This window comes from Megascapheus bottae, chromosome 4, assembly GCF_031878675.1.
Source record: "Megascapheus bottae isolate mThoBot1 chromosome 4, mThoBot2.hap1, whole genome shotgun sequence".
NCBI lineage: Eukaryota > Metazoa > Chordata > Mammalia > Rodentia > Geomyidae > Megascapheus > Megascapheus bottae.
Genome location: NC_143512.1, coordinates 5020420 through 5043101, shown reverse-complemented (window position 1 = coordinate 5043101; position 22682 = coordinate 5020420). Strand labels below are relative to the sequence as shown.

General features: G+C 51.0%; 2 protein-coding genes across 3 annotated transcripts; one reads left to right on the top strand and one right to left on the bottom strand.

Moving 5' to 3' along the window:
• The first annotated feature begins 1107 nt into the window (after positions 1 to 1107).
• Positions 1108 to 10648, top strand: Pcyox1l (prenylcysteine oxidase 1 like). 2 transcript variants are annotated; one of them, XM_090331244.1, is made up of 6 exons: positions 1108 to 1226; positions 5512 to 5718; positions 6574 to 6748; positions 7797 to 8008; positions 9124 to 9264; positions 9700 to 10648. In XM_090331244.1, the coding sequence occupies exons 1-6, from the start codon at positions 1112 to 1114 to the stop codon at positions 10359 to 10361; spliced, it is 1512 nt and encodes a 503-aa protein (XP_090187370.1). In that variant the 5' UTR covers positions 1108 to 1111; the 3' UTR covers positions 10362 to 10648. The 2 variants fall into 2 exon arrangements, with proteins under 2 accessions (XP_090187370.1, XP_090187371.1); XM_090331245.1 differs by lacking the exon at positions 1108 to 1226 and having other exon boundaries at positions 5671 to 5718; positions 5838 to 6748.
• Positions 10649 to 16886: 6238 nt separating this feature from the next.
• Positions 16887 to 20897, bottom strand: Il17b (interleukin 17B). Its single transcript, XM_090331077.1, has 3 exons — positions 20608 to 20897; positions 18427 to 18716; positions 16887 to 17236 (listed from the first exon to the last, which is right to left on the bottom strand). Exons 1-3 carry the CDS (start codon positions 20626 to 20628, stop codon positions 17005 to 17007), a joined length of 543 nt encoding a protein of 180 aa, XP_090187203.1. The 5' UTR covers positions 20629 to 20897; the 3' UTR covers positions 16887 to 17004.
• Positions 20898 to 22682: the final 1785 nt, after the last annotated feature.

Sequence of the window (22682 nt, the reverse complement as noted above, 5' to 3'; positions counted from 1 at the left end):
GCCAGCATTTGAATCATCATAAAAGTGGACCTTGCTGGGCACTGCTGGCTTCCAACTGTAATCCTAGCTACTCAGGCTAAGATCTGAGTTTTGCATTTTTGAAGCCAACCTGGGCAGGAAAGTGATAATCTTATCACCAGGTACCAAAAAGCGAGTAATGGAACTGTGGTTCCAGTGGTAGAGTGCCGTCCTTGAGCAAAAAAGCCCAGGGACAGTGCCCAGGCTGTGAGTTGAGGTCCCAGGACCAGCATCAATAGATATTAACCTCCTCAATGTCTTGTCACACACACACTTCATTGCTATGAGAATTCTTTTTATGTACTCTTCGAACTTGTATTTGGACTTCATTCGTTGGGTTTAGACATTGTTATGGACTGATATTCAAGTATTGCAAAGTTAATATGACCATGAGTGGATATTTGTTTCAAATTTTATAAGGGGTACGGAAATGTGAGACACGGAGGTTGTAATACCGGCCAAGTGTTAATGGTAAGGATAAATGGAAACAAGGATAAACCTGTAATTTGTAAATAAAACTTAAGGGGCTGTCTTGAATTTGCAAATGAAATTTAATCATCTCCAGTGCGGAATGTAAGTGGATTTATTTCCGCCTGTGCGCAGGGTAGCGTCTCCTCCCCCGCCCCTGCAGCCTGCTTGGTGGGCAGTTTTCAGCACTGGCAGAGTCTGTTTCACATCTTTCTCTCTGATGGTCGTCACGGCGACTTTAAAAGGCAGAGCGGGATATTCCGTCCGGTTTATGAAAGTGGAAGCAGACACAGAGAAGGCACGTCACAGCTCGTAAGTGACTGGAGGCTGGACTTGGAGATTCCCCACGGCGCCCAAGCGACAGGGCCCGCGGGGCGCCGATGCTGAGGTCCGGAGCGCACACCTGCGCGGTTGCAGAACGGGCCAGCCAATGAGGAGCCCGCGTCTGGAGGGCGGGGCGGAGCCGCTGCCGGCGATAGGGCCATCCCGGGGAGTGACGTGGATAAACGGGGCTCCGTACTGGAGAGGGACGGCTGCTCAGCCAATGAGAAGCTTCGAGACTGGACGCCGAGGCGCCGGGGCGGGGCGGGGAGCCGAGCGCCAACCCGAGAGCGCCGGGCCCCGCATGCTGCCCCGGCCGCCGCCCGCCATGGCGCGTGCTCCCCGTCTCCTCCTCGCCGCGCTGGCCACGCTCCTCGCCGCCGCCGCGGAGGGCGGAGACGCCCCGCCCGGCAAAATCGGTGCGGAAATGGGTGTGGGGGGAGCGAGCTGCGCGGGAGAAGGGGTTGGCAGCCCGCCGCGGAGGGCTGGGGGCCGGGGAGGAGAGCATCCGGGACGGGGACAGGCCGGGGGCCGGGACGGGGACGGGGCCGCGAGGGCAGGCGCGGGTGGGCAGGTGGCACGGCACGCGGAGTCCCCCGGGGACGGCCTGGGGGCCGCATGGCGGGCCCGCCGGAAGGTCCTTCGGCCGCGGCTCTTTGCCAGGAGCCCCGAGGACAGGACGGCCGCGGCGTGCGCGGTGGCCGTGGGCGCTGTGGCGCCGCGAGACCTCCCCAGAGAAGTGTGCCCCGAGTGCCGAGGAGGTGCGCGCGTGCGCCCGCCAGGGGCCCCCGGGGTGACAGCCGCTTCCAGGCCGCTGCCTGGGGCTGCTGGAGGGATAGACTCGTGAGATGGCAGAATGGAGGACTCGACATCCTTGTGTGGGTTCCCCGATGTGTTCTCGGGGGATTTTTCACATACACAGCAAAATGGAAAGCATTTTACAATGGTCGTTTGTGTGCCAGCCGCCTACATCCCCTCCACGGCTTTCTAGCCACCCCTGAGTCCATCCAACATTCTGATGCGTTCCGAAATAAATTGCAGGCACCAGGACACCACTGTGCCTGTCATTGACTAGTATCCTGTGTTTGTTCACAGTTGTTCTTTTCCTCCTTTAATAATTACCATTTTTAACTTGAAATTTTTTTCTTTTTGGTGAGGGCTGGAGAGTGGGTTGTTGTTGACTTTTCCACTCAAATGTGGTACTCTAGCATTTGAGCTACATCCCCATTTGCAGATTTTAGCTGGGTAATTGAAGATAAGAATCTCACAGCTTTTCTGCAGGGGCTAGCTTTGAACTATGATCCTCCTATGCCAGCTTCCTGAGTTAGCCACTAGCCTCCAGCTTTAACTTAAAGTTTCAAGTCACTAGCACGGGAGATTTCCCTAAGCAGAGATGCTGGATTCCTGATGTGGAAGGGTGAAGTTCCAATTCTTGCTGCCTGTCCCCCTTGCACTGCAGAGAGCAGGACTGCGTTGGGATGTCTCGTGGGATCACTACAGAATTGTCAAGGCAAATGCAATGCTGACATTTATTGGCTTAGAAAACCACATCAGGCTATAAAGGAGTAAGACAGTTTAAAGTATATCAGAAATAATCTTGAAACTGAGACTTCACAGGAGAATCCTTAGAGATAGAGAGAAAAGAGATGGTGGATCAGACAGGCTGTGCCAAGGAGCTTAAGGAAGGCTTTCCTGGGAACTGGCAGGATATTGCCCACAGTCTTTGGATAAGGGTCAGGGTTTTCAGTAACAGAACTGGATTGACATGCAGAGCTTGCTGCCTGCCTTTCTCTGGCTGACCTCACCCCTTTACTGATGGTGTCTAGTCTAGACCATGCAAGGCCAAGTTGTCCTTAAACCCCCCAGATTCTTTTTTTTTTTTTTTTTTTAGCCTTCTGTCAAGAGCTGCTGTCCACTTCTCAGTGGTTTAGGCTCCACCCAGAAGCATCATAAGGAGCTTCCTGCTAGGCTGACGTAATCCCTGGACTCCTCATATGCAATCTGAACATCTCAGAGTGTCTTTAAGGACACTTTAGGCCCACCTGTACTGTCATGTATACTTTTCTCCTATGTTCTCTCTGCTGGGTGGTCTGATTAAATGTTATTTCCTCTAGGATGCTGGCAGAAACCATTCCTTCCTCTTCAGGACTCCCTGAAACCCTACTGATGTAGTTTGTCACATTGTCATAGCTAACTGTACATGAGTGGGATTTGTGTACAGGCCCATTTGGCTACCTAGGCCCCCAGAAGTAGAAGCCCCTGTTTGGATCATCTTTGAGCCCTGGAACACTATTGTTATTCACCCTAAATTAGGGTGAGTATCAGTGTTCAATGGTCACCATGGCAGTGGCTTCCTTGTATCCCTGGGGTGATTTCAAGGCCTCTTGAAATGCCAGTTCCTCTGTAGAAAATGATACTCTCTTTGCAAATGTAGTAGAGAAGAGCAGTGCAGTTAAGAAAGAAGGTGCTCTTTGTGTGGCTCTGTATTTTCTGAGGAAGAAGGGTGCCTATTTTTTCGACATGCAGTAAATACTCTGAACTCCATGGCCTGCCAGCATCTGAGAACATGGTAACCCTATTTCCTCACAGTCCTTAAGCAGATCAGTTGACCTAAGTTTGAATAGACCAGGCTAAGCCGAGCATGATACTTGAATGAATATGTAAGGAACACCTTTCTGGCCTAATGGTGGTGGTGGAAGTCAGTGAAGATCACAGAGAGCATCCCTGACAAGAGGAGCAGCTCAGGCCAAGGCTCAGCGAGAAAGAGCAGGGCAGGTGCCACAGACAGCTGGCCAGATAGGGAGCTGGAGTATGGGGAGGGACGCAAGGAGGCCAGTTAGGGAGACCCTTGATTCTCACAAAATAGTCTGCTATGTGTACACACACACATGCAAGCAAGCAAATGCACATGCAGGCACTCTAGCCCTAGGGCTTGAACTTAGGACATGGACTCTATCCCTGAGTTTTTTCACCTAAGGCCAAAAAGTGAAGGCACAACTCAACTTCTGCCTTTTTGGTGGTTAACTGGAGAAACGAGTCTCACAGACTTTTCTACCTGTCTGGGCAGCCTTCAGACTCTCCACCTCAGATCTCAGACTCCTGAGTAGCTAGGATTACTGGAGTGGGTCCCAGACACCGGGTGTATCTGCCACTTCTTAACCATATCTGGTGTCCCAGGGTCCAGTGTGGGTCCAGAAAAAACAGATAGTATCAGATGTATCTCATGCTCTATGGACAGGATTATGAGGCTGTCAGATGACAGGAAAGTGCTATTTCCTATGTGTGGTAGACACCCTGGGCTTGGTGATAGTTGAGTTCATTAGCTTTGTAGCTGGTGTACTCTTCTCTCAGAATTTTGCAATTAGCACCTGTCTTATCTAGACAGCGGTTCTTACTAGCTCCTCAGCTCTGCTGGGAACTGTTTTTGTTTTTTGCCAGTCCTGGGGCTTGAACTCAAAGCCTGACCACTGTCCTTGGACGCTTCCTTCTCAAGGCTAGGCTCTACTACTTGAGCCACAGCACCACTTCTGGTTTTGTCTGTGTATGTGGTACCAAGGAATCGATCCTGGGTCTTCATGCATGCTAAGCAAGCAATCTACCACTAGGCCAAACTCCAGCCCACGGAAGACCTTAACGCAGAACTTGTGAGTCCAAACTGGAATCAGGCACCCAATAAGGCCACAAGCAGCCTGTCTTAGGATGCATTCTAGTCTTGGCAAACACAGAAATCATTTAAGTGTCACATAGTACGTTGGACTTAGACGTTTTCTGTAAAAGATCAGAGAGTGAATAGCTTGTTCTCTGTTGCAGACAACTGCATAACATGAAAGGTACTATTAGACTATAAGAAGTTTGCTTGTGTTTTAATAAAACTTTCCTGTCAGATGTAGTTATGAGAGGCCGATGCAGGAGGATTATTTGAGCTCAGGAGTTCAAAACCAGCCTAGACAAAATTATAAGGTTGTATCAAAAAATAAATGACCATAAAACTTAAGCCTGCGGGGGGAGCGTAGCCTAGTGGTAGAGTGCCTGCCTAGCATGCACAAGGCCATGGATTCAATTCCTTGATACCATATACATAGAAAAAGCCGGAAGTGTACTGTGGCTCAAGTGGTAGAGCACTAGCCTTGAGCAGAAAGTGTCCAAGGACAGTGCCCAGGCCCTGAGTTCCAGCCCCAGGACTGGCCAAAAAAAAAAAGTAAGCCTACCTTGGTACTAGTGGCTCATGCTAGCTACTTGGACGGCTGATATCTGAGGATTGTGAGTTGAAGCCAGCCTGGACAGAAAAGTCCCTGTAAAACTTAACTCCAGTTAACCACTCAAAAAACAGAAGTAAAGCCGTGGCTCAAAGTGAGAGAGCACTAGCCTTGAGCAAAATTGGACAGTGTGCAAGCCTTGATTTCAGTCCCCATGACACACAAAGAAAATTACTTGAGGTGGAGGCCTGACTCAAATGATAGAGCACCTGCCTAGCAAACTCAGTGCCCTGAGTTCAGACTCCTACAAACTCCTTGAGTTTGGAGATTGTTTCCTGCTCATCTTGCTGCCACAGTGTCTTTATAAAATGGGGGTGGGTATAGGTGGCCATTTTCAGGTTGATCTTTGCTTATTAGTCATAGCTCTGCTGTGAAATTCCCCTTTAAAATGTCACACACCTCTGACTTGTGTGCTGTCCCCTTCCCTGGCTCCCGGGCATGCTGACAGCCGTGGTCGGGGCCGGGATCGGGGGCTCTGCCGTAGCCCATTTCCTCCAGCAGCACTTTGGACCCCGGGTGCAGATCGATGTGTACGAGAAAGGGGTTGTGGGTGGCCGCCTGGCTACCATCTCTGTCAACAAACAGCACTACGAGAGCGGGGCAGCCTCCTTCCACTCACTGAGTCTACACATGCAGGACTTCGTCAAGCTGCTGGGTGAGTGTCTCTGTTCCCGGGGTTTCAGAGCCCCATGACCCAAGGCTGGCAGCAGCCACTAGATTGCCCCCAATCTTCAAGGCTCTGTGGTCATATAGATCAATCTCCTCATTTTACAGATGGAGCAGCTGAGACCAGAGAGGGGAAGGAACTTGCCTGAGGTTACACAGTGAGTTAGTTGCAGAGCCGGGATTAGAACTCAGGTTTTGACTCCCAGGCCAGTTTCTTTCCCTTTCAATTGGCTGTCTCTTAATCACTGTGAGCAGGTGCCTGCGAAGTACCTGGTAACTTCCTAGATGAGTGCAGACCTAGAGGAATCCAACCCCTAAGGAAACAAGCTCAGCTAAAACCACGCAGCTACTGAGAGAGCTGTGATTCGAACCCAGTAGCAGCTGTCAAAACCACTCACATGCTGCTTGCTGCAGGCATTTCTCTTCTCACAAGTGAACCTGCAAGTGGTTTTGCAGGATACATCCAACCTTATTCTTTCCAGCAGTGTTTGTGACGGCCTTACGTCTTTTCTGCCCATCCCCTGGGATATGGTACTGGGTTCAGCAGTCTGAATGGGAAGATGCTTTGTAGGCAGATGTAGGGTGATTTCGAGTCCACTGTGCTGTGATTCCATGCAGAGAGGATAAGTGGGACGGAGGGAAGGGAAATCCATCACTGCCAGTACCTGCTTATGTGTCCAGTGCTCTGTAAGTTGTGGCATGCTGGCCAGGTGGAATGGGCTGTGACTGTTTTCGTGTGACCTTGGGGCCTGAGTTGCATCCGGAAGACCTGGATGTTAAGCTCCAGGCACTGGCAGTCCTGGGAGGGCTGCGAAGGGGACCTGAGAGGTGCTGGTCTCTGCAGGGCTGAGGCAGCGGCGTGAAGTGGTGGGCAGGAGTGCCATCTTTGGAGGGGAGCAGTTTGTGCTGGAGGAGACCGACTGGTATCTGCTGAACCTCTTCCGCCTCTGGTGGCACTATGGCATCAGCTTCCTGAGGCTACAGATGTGGGTGGAGGAAGTCATGGAGAAGTTTATGAGGTAGGGCCGGGCTGAGCTGCGGGAGGGTGGCGGAAAGGAGCTGGCTTCCCTGACATAACAAGAGCCCCTCGCCTTGTCCTCATAACATGACCTCTGGGCTTGGAACCTCTTTGTACAACTATTGAGAAAAAATAAACAGATATTGAAAGGGGAGGGAGGAGAGCTGGCATTGGAAGCTCATATCTATAATGCTAGCCATGCAGGGAGGCTGAGATCTGAGGATCACAGTTCAAAGCCAGCCTGGACAGGAAAGACTCTTCTCTCTAATTAACTACCAAAAAGCTAGCAATGGAGCTGTGGCTTAAGTGGTAGAGTGCTAGCCTTGAGCACAAAAGCTCAGGACTCTGGCCCTGAGTTCAAGCCCCAAGACTGGCAAAGAAAAAGAAAAGAAAATGAAGCCTGGATCATGACCTAATGGTAGAGTGCTTGCCTGATTTAGATTCCTCAGTACAACATACACAAAAAAAAGGCCACACATGGTGCTGTGGCTCAAGTGGTAGAGCACTAGCCTTGAGAAAGCCCAAGGACAGTGCCCAGTCCTGAGTTCAAGCTTCAGGACTGTCAAAGGGAGGGGTAGGGAGGGAAGGATGGGAGGGAAGGAAGGAAGGAAACGAGAAGGCACATAATTCATTACAGGCTTAGAACGAATCCCCAGCGTAAGGAAAGACCTCTTGGGGGGCAGGGCCTCAGTCTCCCTCCCCCCCCCCGACTGAAAGCTGCAGTCATATCTTGAGGGCCTCCTGTCTTTTCACTTGTTTGCCCCATTTCACTAGCTAGCCAAACAAGACCCATCAGTAGACCCCAGGCCACCAGAGCCACTCATTTACCAATTCAGAGAGGTAATGAGAAGCCAGGTTTGTGGGATGCCAAAGTATCTACCCCATATCTGTGCTGTCCATACGGGGACAGACCCACAACCATCACAGAGCCAGCCACTGGGAAAGGAAAGCAGCCTCTGTCACATCCGCCATGTGCAAGAGGTCCCTAGTGGGACACTGGCGGCCTGCCCCAGAGCTGCTCACAGGACTGCGGCTCCCCTATCTCCTAGGATCTACAAGTACCAGGCCCACGGCTATGCCTTCTCAGGTGTGGAGGAGCTGCTCTACTCACTGGGGGAGTCCTCCTTCATCAACATGACCCAGCGCTCCGTGGCCGAGTCCCTGCTCCAGGTGGGCGTCACACAGCGCTTCATTGATGACGTCGTCTCTGCCGTCCTGCGGGCCAGCTATGGCCAGTCAGCAGCGATGCCCGCCTTTGCCGGTGAGCGCCCAGCCCTCCCCCTGCCTGTTTATTTTCTCTCTCTGCCTGAACTCCCAGATCAGCTGAGGTCAGCACCATTTAACACATCTGTCCAGCGCGTGACATTACTTAGCATTTAGTCACCCCATTCTTTTGATTCTGGCATCCGCATTCCAGGTTGGCAGCTTGGAACTTCTGAGTTTCGGGACGTTCAACTCTGCCTCACCTTGTCTTCCTGGATCATGACTGCAGTGGGTGGGGCCTGGGTGTAGCCCACCATCTGCTCACACCAGCCCAGAAAGTCCACTGCTACATACCAAAAAGTGTTCATAGCACACTGGGCATTTAGTGCACTTTTACTAAACAAATGAGAGGGTGTGCACTGACAGGAGATGCTCTCCTCTGGTTCCTTCCAGGCCTTCAGAGCCTGGCATCCCCACCCTCGACTGCCCTGCTCGCTCTCCCAGGGTCTTGTGTATGTCCTTCATAGCACACTTATGCTGAGATATAATCCACACCGTATAGCGTTATCACATTTAAAAAGCACTGTTCAGGCTGAGTGCCAGTGGCTCCTGTAATCATAGCTACTCCCATGCTTAGAGCTGAGGATCACAGTTCAAAGCCAGCACAGGCAGAAGAAGCACATGAGATTCCTATCTTTGACTAATGACCAAAAAGATGAAAGTGGAGCTGTGGCCCCAGCCTTGAGTTCAATATCTAAGAAATAATATCTAGGTCTTGTCTCAAGACCAACACAAAAAGATAAATCTCGAGGTTCCATGGTTTTTAGTATATTCATTTATGCAACTACTGCAATTTTGGGACATTTTCATCACTCCTAAAAGAAACAACATATCTTCTAGCCATCACCTCCCAATACCCCAGCACCCCAGCTCTGGATGTTTGTGCTGTGGACATGCTGTGTATGTGTCTTGTGAGCAAAAGGATGCGCTCTGCAGTCCTTTGGACCTGGCTCTTTAATGCAGCTTTGGCCATTTGTAACCTTGTGGACTTGTTTATATTTATTTGTGTGTTTGGTGTCCCCCTGGGCCTCCCTGCCTGGGCACAAGAGAACAGTGCAGCCCCACTTCCTGCTGGTTTTGATAACCTACCAGCTACCTTTTTGCTTTTCCCAGGAGCCATGTCTCTAGCTGGGGCCCAAGGCAGCTTGTGGTCAGTGGAAGGGGGCAACAAGCTGGTGTGTTCCGGTTTGCTGAAGCTCACCAAAGCCAACGTGATTCATGCCACAGTGACCTCTGTGGCCTTGCATAGTATTGGTGAGTGGACAGAGCCACAAGGGTGGCCATGTCATTCCTAGCCAGCCCTGCTTACTACCTCTTCCCTGCTTCTCCTTGATCTCTGCTCTATGGCAGTATTTTTGTAACAGCAGTGTGAAGGCCTGCTGACACTAGAGGGCGCTGCAGCCCCTATTCAAATGTCAGCGAGGAGCTGAAGTTGCATGAATTCAGATCCTTTGACCAATGATTAATAGCTTTGCCCGGGCTCCTCCCGCCAATCAGCAGCAGAAACAGAAGAACTTGAGCCTCCTGACACCTAGTCCAGTGCCTGCCCTGCAGCCATACCAGCATAGAGACAGGGGCGGCCTTCTGGACATCCAGCAGCACCTGATCGACCCCCAGTGCTGGGCCCCAGGGAGGAAGTCAAGGGATAGAAGCCCGAGGGACAAGTTGACTTTTCTGCTCTCATTCCAGAGGGGAAAGCCCTGTACCAGGTGCGGTATGAGAGTGAGATGGGCAATGGATCCGACTTCTATGACATTGTGGTCATCGCCACACCCCTGCACCTGGACAACAGCAGTAGCAACCTCACCTTCCAAGGCTTCAGCCCTCCCATTGAGGATGTCCAGGGCTCCTTCCAGCCCACTGTTGTCTCCCTGGTCCACGGCTACCTCAACTCTTCCTACTTTGGTTTCCCTGACCCCAAGCTTTTCCCCTTTGCCAATGTCCTCACCACAGATTTTCCCCATTTCTTCTGCACTCTGGACAACATCTGTCCTGTCAACATCTCAGCCAGCTTCCGGCGGAAGCAGCCGCAAGAGGCTGCTGTCTGGCGAGTCCAGTCCCCCGAACCCCTTTTTCGGACCCAGCTAAAGACCCTCTTCCGCTCCTATTACTCAGTCCAGACAGCGGAATGGCAAGCTCACCCCCTCTATGGCTCCCGCAGCAGCTTCCCAAAGTTTGTGCTCCATGATCAACTCTTCTATCTCAACGCCCTGGAGTGGGCAGCCAGCTCTGTGGAGGTGATGGCAGTGGCAGCCAAAAATGTGGCCTTACTGGCTTACAACCGCTGGTACCAGGATGTAGACAAGATTGACCAGAAGGACTTAATGCACAAGGTCAAGACTGAACTGTGAGCTCCAGGGAGAGCCCAGGGGATTCTGCCCCACACTGAAGATGGACCCTCGCCTCCGGCAGCCGGGCGAGCTGAAGCCACACTCCCCAACCAGCCATTCCCCTGACCTCTGTGCACTGAGCATCTTTCCCTCCAGGACAGGTGGCCTGCTATCTGCTTGCCTGTCTGAAGGATTCTCACTTGAGTTGCTTTTTAAGGGAGCGAGAAAGAAAAAGAAAGGAATCCATGCCGATCTGTTCATTTTATTTATTTTTTTTTTAACAGAGAAATAAAAATCCATCTTCCCAAGCTGCTTCTGACTTGATCTCCTAACTAGGAACCAGGATCACTGAGGAAATGTACGGCAGAAAACTCTGGTTCTAGTTTTCTTTGAAATTTTACACTACTTACTCTCAAGAAGCACAATCTCCAATGAAACATCGACCACCAGAGAGCTACAGAATAGAAGGGAGGATCAGAAAACCTAGCCCTGAGACCAGCCAGTGGCTGTGTCTTTGTTAGAGATGAGGTACCTAGTTCAGAATGAACATCTTCAGATGGGGGGAGATAACTGTTAGGACCTAAAGAAAAGCCATTAACCAGCATATCACCATCAGTATACTTGTAAGCTTCCTGGAAACCAGTGGGAAAAGGGAAACACTAGACTAGACAGAAAGGAATACATGGAGGAATAAAGCCATCAGCACCCAGAAGGTATGGCTGATGGGCAGATCTAGAGGGAAAGGGCCCAATCAGATTTGATATCTCAGGTTCAGGGCCCAGAGAAAACACTGCTGTCAAATGGTGCTGATTCTGTCCCAGCATTTGACAAAAGCAACCGAGAGGTCATCTAGCTCCTTCCCTCTGCAGAGGTGGAGAGAAAAGACCAGTGTAAGGAATGGCTTGCTGACTGGTGAATTCATAGAACAGTGCAAATCTGTAGCTTCCCTTAAAATAAATGAGTTCAGTGAGGGACAGAATTCTCTTCCAGTGGGTTCCCAAACTGGGAGTCTGTTTCTTTGTGTCAGGGCTTTAGCAATGGCATTGAAGAGACAAAGTCTTACTTCTTTTTTCTTTTGTTTTTGTGTCAGCACTAGGGCTCAAACTCAGGGCCTCATGCACCTACTTGGGTTTTTCCAACCAAGACTGGTGCTCTCCTCTTGAACCATTTCCAGATTCTTGCTGGTTAATTGAACTTTTCTGCCCTGACTGGTTTACAACCATGTTCTTCAGATCTCAGCCTCCCGAGAAGCTAGAATAGCAGGCACATGGCAAGAAATGGAGCCTTAGCTGGGCGTGGTGGCTCACACCTATAATTAACCACCAGCAAACCGGAAGTGGGGCTGTGGCTCAAGGGGTAGGGCTGTAGCCTTAAGCTGAAGATCTCAGGGACAGTGCCCAGGCCCAGAGTTCAAGCCCCACAACCAACCAAAAAAACAGAAATGGAGTCTTAGAAATGTATCTGTTGGTCATTACAGAAGTCGCCAGACTGGCACATGGGAAAGATGGCTCTTAGTCAAAGCAGAAGAAAACCAAAACTTCATAGTACTTTAGATGATAAAGCTGTTACTGATTGCATGACTTAGGAATCCAACTGCAAAGTGCTGTGCAGTCCCCAGCTGTTGCTTTTCTCATAGTTGAAGATGGCTGTCCTAACTCCCCAGGTGAGAAGTCTTCCTGAAGCCACAGAACCAAATTCCAGGCCCTAGGCCAAGGGGACCACCCTCAACCAATTCCTGTGGCCTGGGAAATGCCTCATGCTGATTGGCTTGGGACTCGAATCCCAGACCAATCACTGACACGGGATAAGCCTAACTGGATTGGCCAACACATCTTGGTGGTCTTAGAGGAAGGAGTAGAAAGGGGATTTGGAGAAGCACCACACTTACACCTCTTATAAAAGGGGCCAAGTCCTCTCCCCCTTCCCTCACCCCCGCCAAGTCCAGTGTAGTCAGCAATGGAATTTTATTTTATTTTATTTTTTTGTAGCAGTAATGGGTCTTGAACTTAGGGCATTGTACTCTCACTTGGGTTTTTTTGCTCAAAGCTGGCACTCTACCAGTTGAGCCACACCTTCACCTCCAGCTTTTTGCTTGTTAATTAGAGATTAAAATCCCACAGATTCATCCACTCAGGCTGGTTTGGAACGACTATCCTCAGATCTCAACTTCCTAAGAAGTATTACAGGAGTGAGCCACTGGCTCCCGGCTGATCTTTGTTTGAAATGAAGTGGCATGGGTTGTCATGGTATCATTACAATTTGTATTGAGCCAAAAGACGGGCCAGAAAACTTGCCCTTGATAACCATCCCCTCCCGTCATCCCTTCTATGTCATAGGCCCAGGGCAGGGGTTCTTGGTCCTCAGTTCTGAGCTGGAGCCTTGGCTCTTTGCCTAAGCATTCCGGGAACTGACTTAGTCCATGCCTGGGCAAGCTTAAGGAATTCCATGTCACAATCAACCAACATACTCACGTGGCCTTTCACAGCCCAAACCTGAAAGTGGGGTCTCACCAGCTCCTTCTTTGTGGGCAAGAGAAGACAGACTCCAGGAAGGAGGTGGAGAGTCAACTTAAAGTCTCCATCCTAGGGGCCATCTTAGCTTTCTATGGCCAGAACAGAAGCTCCTGGGGACCCACAGACTCCTGAGAGACTGGAGAACATTTGCAGTCATATTATCTGCCAAGCATACAAGAAAGGAGTCAAACTCCTCTGACATAGCTATTGTGCAGGATAGTGGGGCTGGGGGCAAGACAAGTAGAAGGGTGCTTGCCTGGCAAGTATAAGGGCTTGACTCCAAACCCCAGTACCACAGGACCTCTGCCTTTTAGAGCTGATGGTCTAAGAAAGATGGCAGCACTCTGTGGCGGATAAGACTGGAGGTAAGAGGGGAGGAAGGAATTCAGTACTCTCACTCACCCATGAGGGTGTAGTAGGGGGTAGGGACAAAGCTTTGGGTCCTTCTGGGGCCTGTGCATTTGTTCACAGGCCTTGTACCTTCCACTGCATGCTTGCTAGGTGCAGCCGATACAACGCTGAACAAGGCAGATGAAGTCTCTGTTCAATGCAGTAGTTGTTTCTCACTAGCAAAAGGAAAACAAGAAACCATTTTAACTCAAACTGCAGGCTGCTCTGCAGTGCTATGGAGATCCAGTTCTCCAAGTCCTGAGCTTCCTGCTGCTGCCCTGAAACCAGGGGACTGAAAAGGACCAGTGATCATTCCAGGCTCAGAAATCCAAGCTTCTAAGTTTCAGATTTATAAAGGTAGGCTGGGTACTGGTGGCTCATTCTTCTAATCCTACCTGCTCTGGAGACTGAGGATCCTGGTTCAAAGCCTGGCAGTATGAGATTTTTACCTCCATGTAGTCAGTAAAAAGCCTGAAGTAGAGCTGTGGCTCAAGTGGCATAATGCTAGCCTTGAGAAAAAAAACAAAACTAAGCATCCAGATCCTGAATCTTAATACCAGCACACACACAAAAAAAATTATAAAAGTACCAGATATAGTAGCTCTTATCTGTAATCCCTGCTACTCAGAAGGTGAAGACTGGGAGAATCTCAGTTTGAGGCAAAGAGTTAGCCAGACCCCATCTGGACAACAGCTGGATGTCGTGGCATGCACCTCCCATCCCAGCTAAAGGAGAAACACAAACAGGAGGGTCAAAGTCCAGGTTGGGCTCCTGTATAAAATCCTAGTGCTAAAGCCAAAATAGCTGGGGTTGTGGCTCAAGCTGCATAGCACCTTTCTGGAATGCATGATGCTAAATTCAACCTTCAGTACCACATGCTGTCTCTCTGTCTCTCTCACACACACGTGGTAAAACTAAAAAAAGATCCCTAAATGCCTTCTGCTCCTTTCACAGGTGAGCTGGGAGTAAGAAAAAAAGTAGTCATTAAGAGGCATCAACATGGTCTAGGGAAATGAAGCTTGGCAAATGGCTGCCACATACTCTAAAACACAAGCCTAAAGCAAGTACAGGACATACCCATTCATCATTCAGGGGAAAATGAGGCAGGATAAATTGAGGAAAATGAGGCCTGGTATTTAGAAGCATTAACTTTGCTTCAAACAGAGACAATCCAATGCCTTCCTTACCTCAAGAATAAGCATTTGTTTTGTGGTAGGATGCACTCAAACATCCAGAAACTCAAAATGTGTAATATCAGGAGTAATTAGAGCAAAGATAAAATACCTATCTTTGCATAACTTTAAAGTCAGACCCCTTGCTTTACCACACACAGCCAAGGAGCTGTATGTGTCTCTGTCTCTCTCCCTTGGAGAGCACCCACACTCTGTTAAAGGGTGCCTCTACTTTCTGCTAATCTGTTTGTTTTTGTCTGCTTGTCTTCTTGCTTGCTTTCTTATTCAGAAAAGCTCCATCAAGTTTTTTCTTACGATTGTGACATGTGTAGATATTCTTATTCTGTGATCGAAGGACCCCAAGTGAAGAGTCCCTACTTTTAGAGGGACACTTCACAAACCCTCAACTGCATACCATACAGTCATGTATAACTGACCTTTCTTTCTTTTTGTCCATTGTGGGACTTGAACTCAGGGCCTGGGTGCTGTCCCTGCATTTTTTTCTTTTTCTTTTTTTTTTTTTTTTCTTTTGCCAGTCCTGGGCTTGAGCTCAGGGCCTGAGCACTGTCCTTGGACTTTCTCAAGGCTAGAACTCTACCACTTGAGCCTCAGCACCACTTCCGGCTTTTTTCTATGTATGTGGTACCAAGGAATTGAACCCGGGTCTTCACGCATGCTAGGCAAGCACTTTAACCACTACGCCAAACTCCTGGCCCCTGTCCCTGCATTTTTTGTACAAGGCTCTACCACTTGAATCTACAGCTCCACTTCCAGTTTTCTAAGGGTTAATAGGAGATAAGCCAGTCCAGGCTTGCTTGGAACTGCGATCCTTAGCTCTCAGCCTCCTGAGTAGCTAGAATTACAGGTGTGAGCCACTAGCACCCAGTTCTGACTGACATTTCTGAAACATGCCTAGGTTTCTGATGTTCTGGGAGAAAGAAAGGTCCTCACATTATGAAGGGGGTCCCTTCATCCATACACCTCCAGGACTAGGACAGCCCACCTACAGCTCAATTTTCCCCCCTCCCCCAAATAAGGGCCTTGGAATTTTGTGTCTTCCACAGGGACCTGAATCAGGCCTGAGACCTGGAAAGCATGGGGCTAGGGTTGTTATTCAGCAGTAGAGCACTGCTTAGTATCCATAAGGCTTAAAGATCTGAGCAAGCCCCAGGGAGAGGTGCCTGCTTTACACCCAGCTAGCATAAAATCTATTTTCCATGTGTCTGGAACCAGGCTGAAGCTTCCAGAATAATTCTAATCAGTATGCACTCTAGAACAATACCAAAAAAGGTAAGCTACTAACCAACCCTAGACAGGCACATACCTAACCATTGTTGTTTTTTGTTTTGTTTTGTTTTTTAGGAATTAGACACTTAAAAGTATTCAGTGCTGAATTTGCCATAAGCGGGCTAGAAGTTCAAGCCAAGTAAGTACTCAGGCTGTCAGCCTGTGGGGTTAACTACAAAGCGCCTGCTATGCTCACCCTCAGAAAATAGCCCGAGCCCTTCAGCTGTCTTGGGGGCAGGAGGGTATTTTTAGACCCTAGGACAGCTGATTGGGAATTTATTGTGAAGTTAGAGGGCCCAGGGAAGAAGATTGAATTCCTGGGGGCCAAAAGGGGAAATGGAGTAGCATTGAAAAGTAAGAGCTTGCCATGAGCTTTAGGACGTGTCTGTCCCTGCAAAGTGTCTTGATACAAGCCAGTGGTTTCCCACAGCGGGGGCCCAGGCCTGCCACAGCAGGTCCCCCAGAAGCTGCTCTGTTAGATGTTAGAATAGAAAAGAAACCACTCCATAAAAATGAAAACTTGCTGGATGCTGGCAGCTGGTGCTTGTAATCCTAGCTATTCAGGAGGCTGAGAATGGAGGTTTGAAGCCAGCCCAGATAGGTAAAGTCAAGAGACTCTTGTCTCCCAATATCACATGTGGAGATGTGGCTCAAGTGGCAGAAGACCAACCTTGAGCAGAAAAGCTAAGGAAGAAGAGCTCAAGGCACTGAGTTCAGGCCCTAGTACTGTCACATACAATAAAGAAAGAGAGAAAAAAGGGAAGGAAGGAAAGAACAGAAAAGAAAAAGAAAAAAGGAAACTATCAACCCCCACTCAGATCTAAACCTCTAGAAAGTCTGGCCCTCCAGAACTTTGAGAGCAGCAAAGCAGAGGCCTTTGGAGACAGGACTGGGTGAACGGTGGCTGACACCGCCCCATGCTTTTGAGTGTTTCTTCAAATCCAAGCAAGAACACACGCGCGCGCGCACACACACACACAGATGTGAAGACTTAGGGGTTTACTGGCCCCGGTGGAAAACCCCCCTCTGTTCCGCCCGAGCCTGACCTGCGGGGACCCTGAGACCCGAGGGAGCCAGGAGGGAGGAGGGGTCTCAAGAGGAGGGGGACCCCGTCCTCCCTGTCAGCCCCCCGATCTCATCGCCATCCCAGGAAGAAGGCCACTGTCCACCAAGGTAGGAGGGAAAGCAGAGTTTTATGGTAGGGTGGGCGCGGTGGAGAGCGCGCTCCCTCGCACTGCTGGAGGCCCGGAGGCTCCGAGGCCCGCAGACCCGGGTCGGGTCCGGTCCCGGCGGCCGCCAGGCTCAGAAGATGCAGGTGCAGCCCACGGCGATGGTCTCCATGACGGCGCGCTGGCGGCAGGGCCCGGGGCGCGGCGCGGGCGGGCAGAGGCGGCGGCGCACGGGCACCTGGCTGAACACCGGCACGCTCACCATGCTGCGGTCCTCCTGCATGGTGAAGGGGTTCACGCAGCCCAGGCACAGGCACCGCGCCTCGGGCAGGTCCGCGGGGATGCGGCTGGGGTCGTGGTTGATGCTGCAGGGGCGGGTGAGAGCTCGGGGTGAGGGGTGCGGGCAAGCCTCAGGCGCTCCCTCCCCCCCTCCTTCCTTCCCCCCTCCTCCCTCCTTCCCCCCTTCCTCCCTTCTTCTCCCCCCGCCTCCCTCCTCCAGAGGGACGCCTTAGATTGTGCTGTAGACTGCAGGAGAGATTTAACCTGCAGATGAAACTGAGACGCTCCAATTAAATGCCCAAAAGCCGGAAATGGAGGTGTGGCTCAAGTGGTAGAGCACCAGCCTTGAGTGAAAAAGCTAAGCAAGAGCAATAAAGCCCCAAGTTCCAGCACACACACACACACACACACACACACACACACACACACACACACACACACACACACACACAACCTCCTGGATTAGAATCTACCACAAAATCCCTTCAGTATCTGTGGCCTTTGTAAAGCCGGGAAGTTAGAATCTGGAAGGCCTTTACTGACTGTCTCCACTGCCACATTCCTGGGCCGCCCAATGCAGTCACCACGGGCCCCATGCACAGGCTTAAATTGAAATCCTCCACTCAGCTCTGCAGTCTCCTTAGATGCCTTCCAACAGTAGCCACCTGAGGTAAATGGCTACTCTGTTTGACTTTATCCCAGGGAACGTTCTAGTCAGCATTGCTATTCTAGGATTCCAGCATGGAAGCTACAAGACTGCAAAAAAAAAAAATCTGTGGCCTGGGTGGGGAGTGAGCACCCTTCAAGGTCAGCCTTTCCTTTACCAGTCAACACTGTAGACACTGTTTTTTTGGGGTGCTGGCCACCAAAATAACCAGCAAAAGGCTGGACTGGTGGGGTGACTCAAGTGATAGAGGGCCAGCAAGAGTCCTGGAGATTGTAACCAGATGGGATGTGGAGCCCTTAGGTGAATCTGATGCAGCCTTCAGGAGATCCCTATCTGGCATGAAACAGCCAGCAATACCTAGAGCAAGGAAGGGCTGAGGCTGAGGGGTTGGACACAGTGCATGATGGGAAGGCCTCGCAGACACGCTGCGCAGGTATCTTCTTATAGCAAGACTACAAAGCTGGTATGGCTACCACTGCAGTTTACAGATGGGCACCAGGCTGGACAAGGACAGGCCACTGGCCCAAAGCCTCCTGGGTAGTCAGAGGCAGAGTCAGGATTCCAGTCCATACGTTCATCACCAGGAATGGTGGGAGAACAGCCACTTACCTGTAGCCCCAGGGTGACAGACTCCTCTTGTTGGACAGCCACAGCTGTAGGTTGACCTCACACTTCCTCTTGGCCAGCTCGGAGCTGTTTCTCAGCTGGGCTACCATCTCGCCAAGATTCCTCTCATACTCCTCCATGCGGGCGAAAGGCTTCACCCGAGATACCAGGTCCAGTGGCACTTGGTGAGGCCCAGGGTCCTGGGAGCCAGGGCGGCCTTGTCCCTTCCTCTTGCTTTTGGGGCTCCTGGGCTGGCCCAACCCCAAGAAAATGGAGATGGCAAAAAGGAGCACCTGAAGAAGAAGGTGGAATAGCCAAGTCTCTTTGAGCCCAGGGTCCAGGGAAGAGAGAGGAAAGAGGGAAGCTTACTATGTACCACTGCTAGAGCCTGGCCTGCCCCCCCCCCCAGGGTTGTGATGAGCATAGTAACAGCTACTTCACTCAGTTTGCAAACTTTCCCACCTACTCTTCCATCTGCGGTGCATTCTTGCTTCCCTCCAGCTCCACAGTCTCCTAACTAGCCTTCCAAACCAGCTCCAGCTCTCCTATGCACACCAAGGTCAAGACCAGCCCTTTGAAATGTGAATTTGATGACATCACCTTCTAGCTCACCATCTTTTGCCAAGGCTCTCCTGGTACCCCAGGACCCTCCCTGCTTTCTCTCACACTTAGACCCCACTTTTCTGGCCTCCTTCCAGTCACTTGCTCTCACCATACTTCTTTCTGCTACAGGGTCTTTGCACAGGTCTATCTGCAGAGATCCCCTCTCACCCGACGGCCTTCCCACAGCCATGTATGGCCTATAGTGTCACTGTCTCAGAGATGGGTCTTTTCTCTGGTCATTTCCTGACTTCAACCTTTGTGATTCTTTTTGGTTATTTATGGAGGGGAGGGGGTTGAATTCAGGACCTGGGTGTTATCCCTGAGCTTTTCTGCTCAAAGCTCGCACTCTACCACTTTACGCCACAGCTTAAAATGAAGCCACAGCTCCACTTCCTGTTTTCTGGTAGTTCATTGGAGATAAGGGTCTCATGGATTTTCCTGCCTGAGCTGGTTTCAAACCGTGATCCTCGGATCTCACCCTCCTGAGTAGCTAGGATTACAGGTGAGCCACCAGCGGCCTGCTGTAGTTCTTTTATATATCTATTCCCCACTGAGATCATTGTGTCTCTACATCCACTCTCTTATCTCCTGAGCTTGTTTCTGCCTGATGCCAGACACTTAACCCTCAAAGTGTGAACTGAGTCCCTGGACCTCAGTCCTGCTCCATAGTCCCAGAGGAAAAACCATGCTAGCAACAACTATAGGGGAGGAGCAGGGGGCGGGAGAGCTTAAGAATGGTGGCTTCTGCTTAGCTGGGCCAGGTTCTGCTTGCCATGTCCCGCACACATCCACACACCCCTACCACCAGTGAATCTCATCAGCCCCTGGCCCACCTGTAGAAGAACCAGAAGAGAGAGGAAGGGACAGGCCACAGGTACCTGGGCTGGGCAGAGCACCTCCTAGGTAAGTCTTACCTTTTTGCAAGGCTCCCTACCTTCCTGGTAGCCCCACAGCTTAAAGGGGATGGGGGGTTATCCAGGTGACCCAGCAAGTCATGGCCCTAGCAAACAAGTTCTGGCATAGCCCCACTTTGCAGAGCGATTTCCTGGCACAAAATCCACCACAGACATTCAAGTTGCTAAATTCTTCCTTTTTGGTCTTACTTTCTGGTGCCAAGAAAAGATCTAACAATAGGCTCTCTCATCCAAGCTGCTCACATGGCATTCGTGAACTCAAAGGCCCCTTCCCTCCCTTTCCATATGGGAAACTGAGTCAAAAGGCCTTGCCCAAGGTCATTCAACCTACTGGCTCCAAGGAGCCAGGCCTGGAAAAATAATAATTATTATAATTATAATTTAAAAAGAAAAAAAAAAAAAACCTGGGCTTCCATCTGCCTCAATTCCCCACATGCCTGGGCCTAAAAGAGCCGAGTGTGATGGGCTGAGTCTAGATCCAGCCAAGCCTGAGCTCCTAGCCATGGCTGACGCTCTGAGACCAGTCTCCGTTTCTCCCTGAAGGAAAGGACGGAGGCAGGCTGGCTTCTGCAGCTTCCAAGGCAAACAGAGATGGCCATTAATCAAGAAGGGAAGAAAAAACTCAAGTCTCGAGAGAGTGGGGTGGGGGTGGGGACGAGCCACGTACCAAGCTGTGCGTCCAGTCCATCCCACCAAGCCGCAGCTGCTGCCCGCCTGGAACCCCAGATGCTGCCGTGGAGAGAATGGCTGTGACAGGATGGGACTCAGCAATTATAGCTCGACAGGGGGCTGCTGGGGGGCGGAGGCGGGTGGGCTTGCCATTAGCTGGGAGCCTTGGGCCCCCAGCTGGCTGGGCCTAGCACAGCGGCAGGCAGTGAGGGGTGTGAGGGCAAACCAGGAGCTGGGCTGAGGTGCCCAGGGGCTGTTGACCAAGGGACAATGCCCTGTGTGTCTGGCGGGGCCCTGGCCAGTGGCACCTCCGCCTGTGGCCTGTGGCCTGCGGCCCGCCGCCCGGCCAGCACCCACAGGCCCAGCTAAGACAATGAGCTTCGTTTGATTTGGGGATGGCAAAGGGAGTAATGATGGAGGAGGGATGGGCTGTCGGTTGGCGAGGAGGGAAAACCTTCTCAGCGTGTGTTGGCCAAGAACAGGACATAGACCCCAGATCCCCAGGGAACTACCTTCCAGCGCTCCATCCTGGGACAGCCAACAGAACTGGCCCCACCCCTCTAGTCCATAGGCAGGGAAACTGAGGCCTGAGTGGAGAGGGGGGGTTGTCCAGTGAGTTGGAACTGGGACGGAGCTGGGGGCTGGGACTGGATCTATTCAGGACTCTATGCACTCTACCACACAGCTGTTTATCTTGGGAGAGTTTCTGCATAGTGCCAGCCGGCTGTGAACGTGTTTCTGAAGCCTGTACCTCAGGCAAGCCAAGCTGCAGCTCTGTCAGGGCTTCGTTCATGGCCACAGCCTCTGGGCCTTCCTGGATCAACATGGTCCCCTCTCAGATGGAAGGTTTTACTCATGGGACCTGCCCCGTGTGACTGCTTGTGATTTTCCTTCCCTTTCTTTGTAAGTGACACTTGTGACCAAGAATATAGTGGCTTGGGCCCATTAGTCCCTGAAATATTTCTGAGCCTCAGTTTCCATGTCTCTAGAATGGGAAGCATCCTGGCGTCAGTATCTGAGGCTGCTAGGAGGGAGAAGTGTTTAACTCGTGTTAAATAGCTGTCATATACTAAGTATTCAGTGTATACTTTGCTGTTATAAAAATTGTGCTTAAATAGCCAGTGATCTATAGTTTATGCCTAGAATCCTAGCTACTTGGGAGATTGAAATTTAAAGATCAGGGTTTGGAGCCAGCCTGTGCAGAAAAGTCCATGAGACTCCTTATCTCCAATTAAACCAGCAAAAAGCTGCACATGGATGTGTGGCTCAAGTGGTAGAGTACAAACCTTGATAAAAAAAAAAAAAAAAAAAAAGCCAAGGGAGAATGTCCTGCCCCAGAGTTCAAGTCCCAGTACCAGAATTTGGTTGAGGTGTCTCACCTTGCACAAATGCCCCAGCTGAGGGTGAGGAAGTCAGAAGTGGGGATAAGGCGGGGGAGGGGGGAGGGAGGGGGAGGGGGATGTATACACAGCGCCTGCCCTGCAGTGTCTTACGGAGGGCCAGTCTTGGCCATTTACAGAAACTGATGAGGGGAGGAAGGCTGGGTTAGAGGCACCCTGGATGTCACAAGATGAATCTGTGTGGGGCAGATTTCCACAGCATAACTGAGTAGCTGGCGGGGCCTCGAGCTCTCAGAGATACCACCATATTTGGTCAAATACAACACAGAGCTCTGTTCTGTCCTTGGAAACTCCAGAGGGAGGGAGATGCTGGAAATACCTTCCCGGGTGATGAGGCCCCCGCCCTCCCACCTCCAGCCCCTCTGTCCCAGCCTCTCCATCACTGTCCTTCCAACGAGTGAAAGGGTGTGACTGGCTTTATTCTGAGTGAGCTCTTTGCTACCCTGTGTCCAAAGACATGCTGCTGCAGGCCTATGCCCATCTCCTCAGAAAGAGGGGGACTATTACCCACTTTTCCACTCCCATTCCACCTCAGGCCAGGACTGGACCTGTTCCTTCATCCCGGAAGAGACCATTGAAGGGTCCTGTTCCTGACTGTGAATCCAGGCAGGCCATCAGCCCCAGCCCAGGTGTCAGTGCCAGGCCTGAGTAGAGGCCTAACAGCCAGAACTCC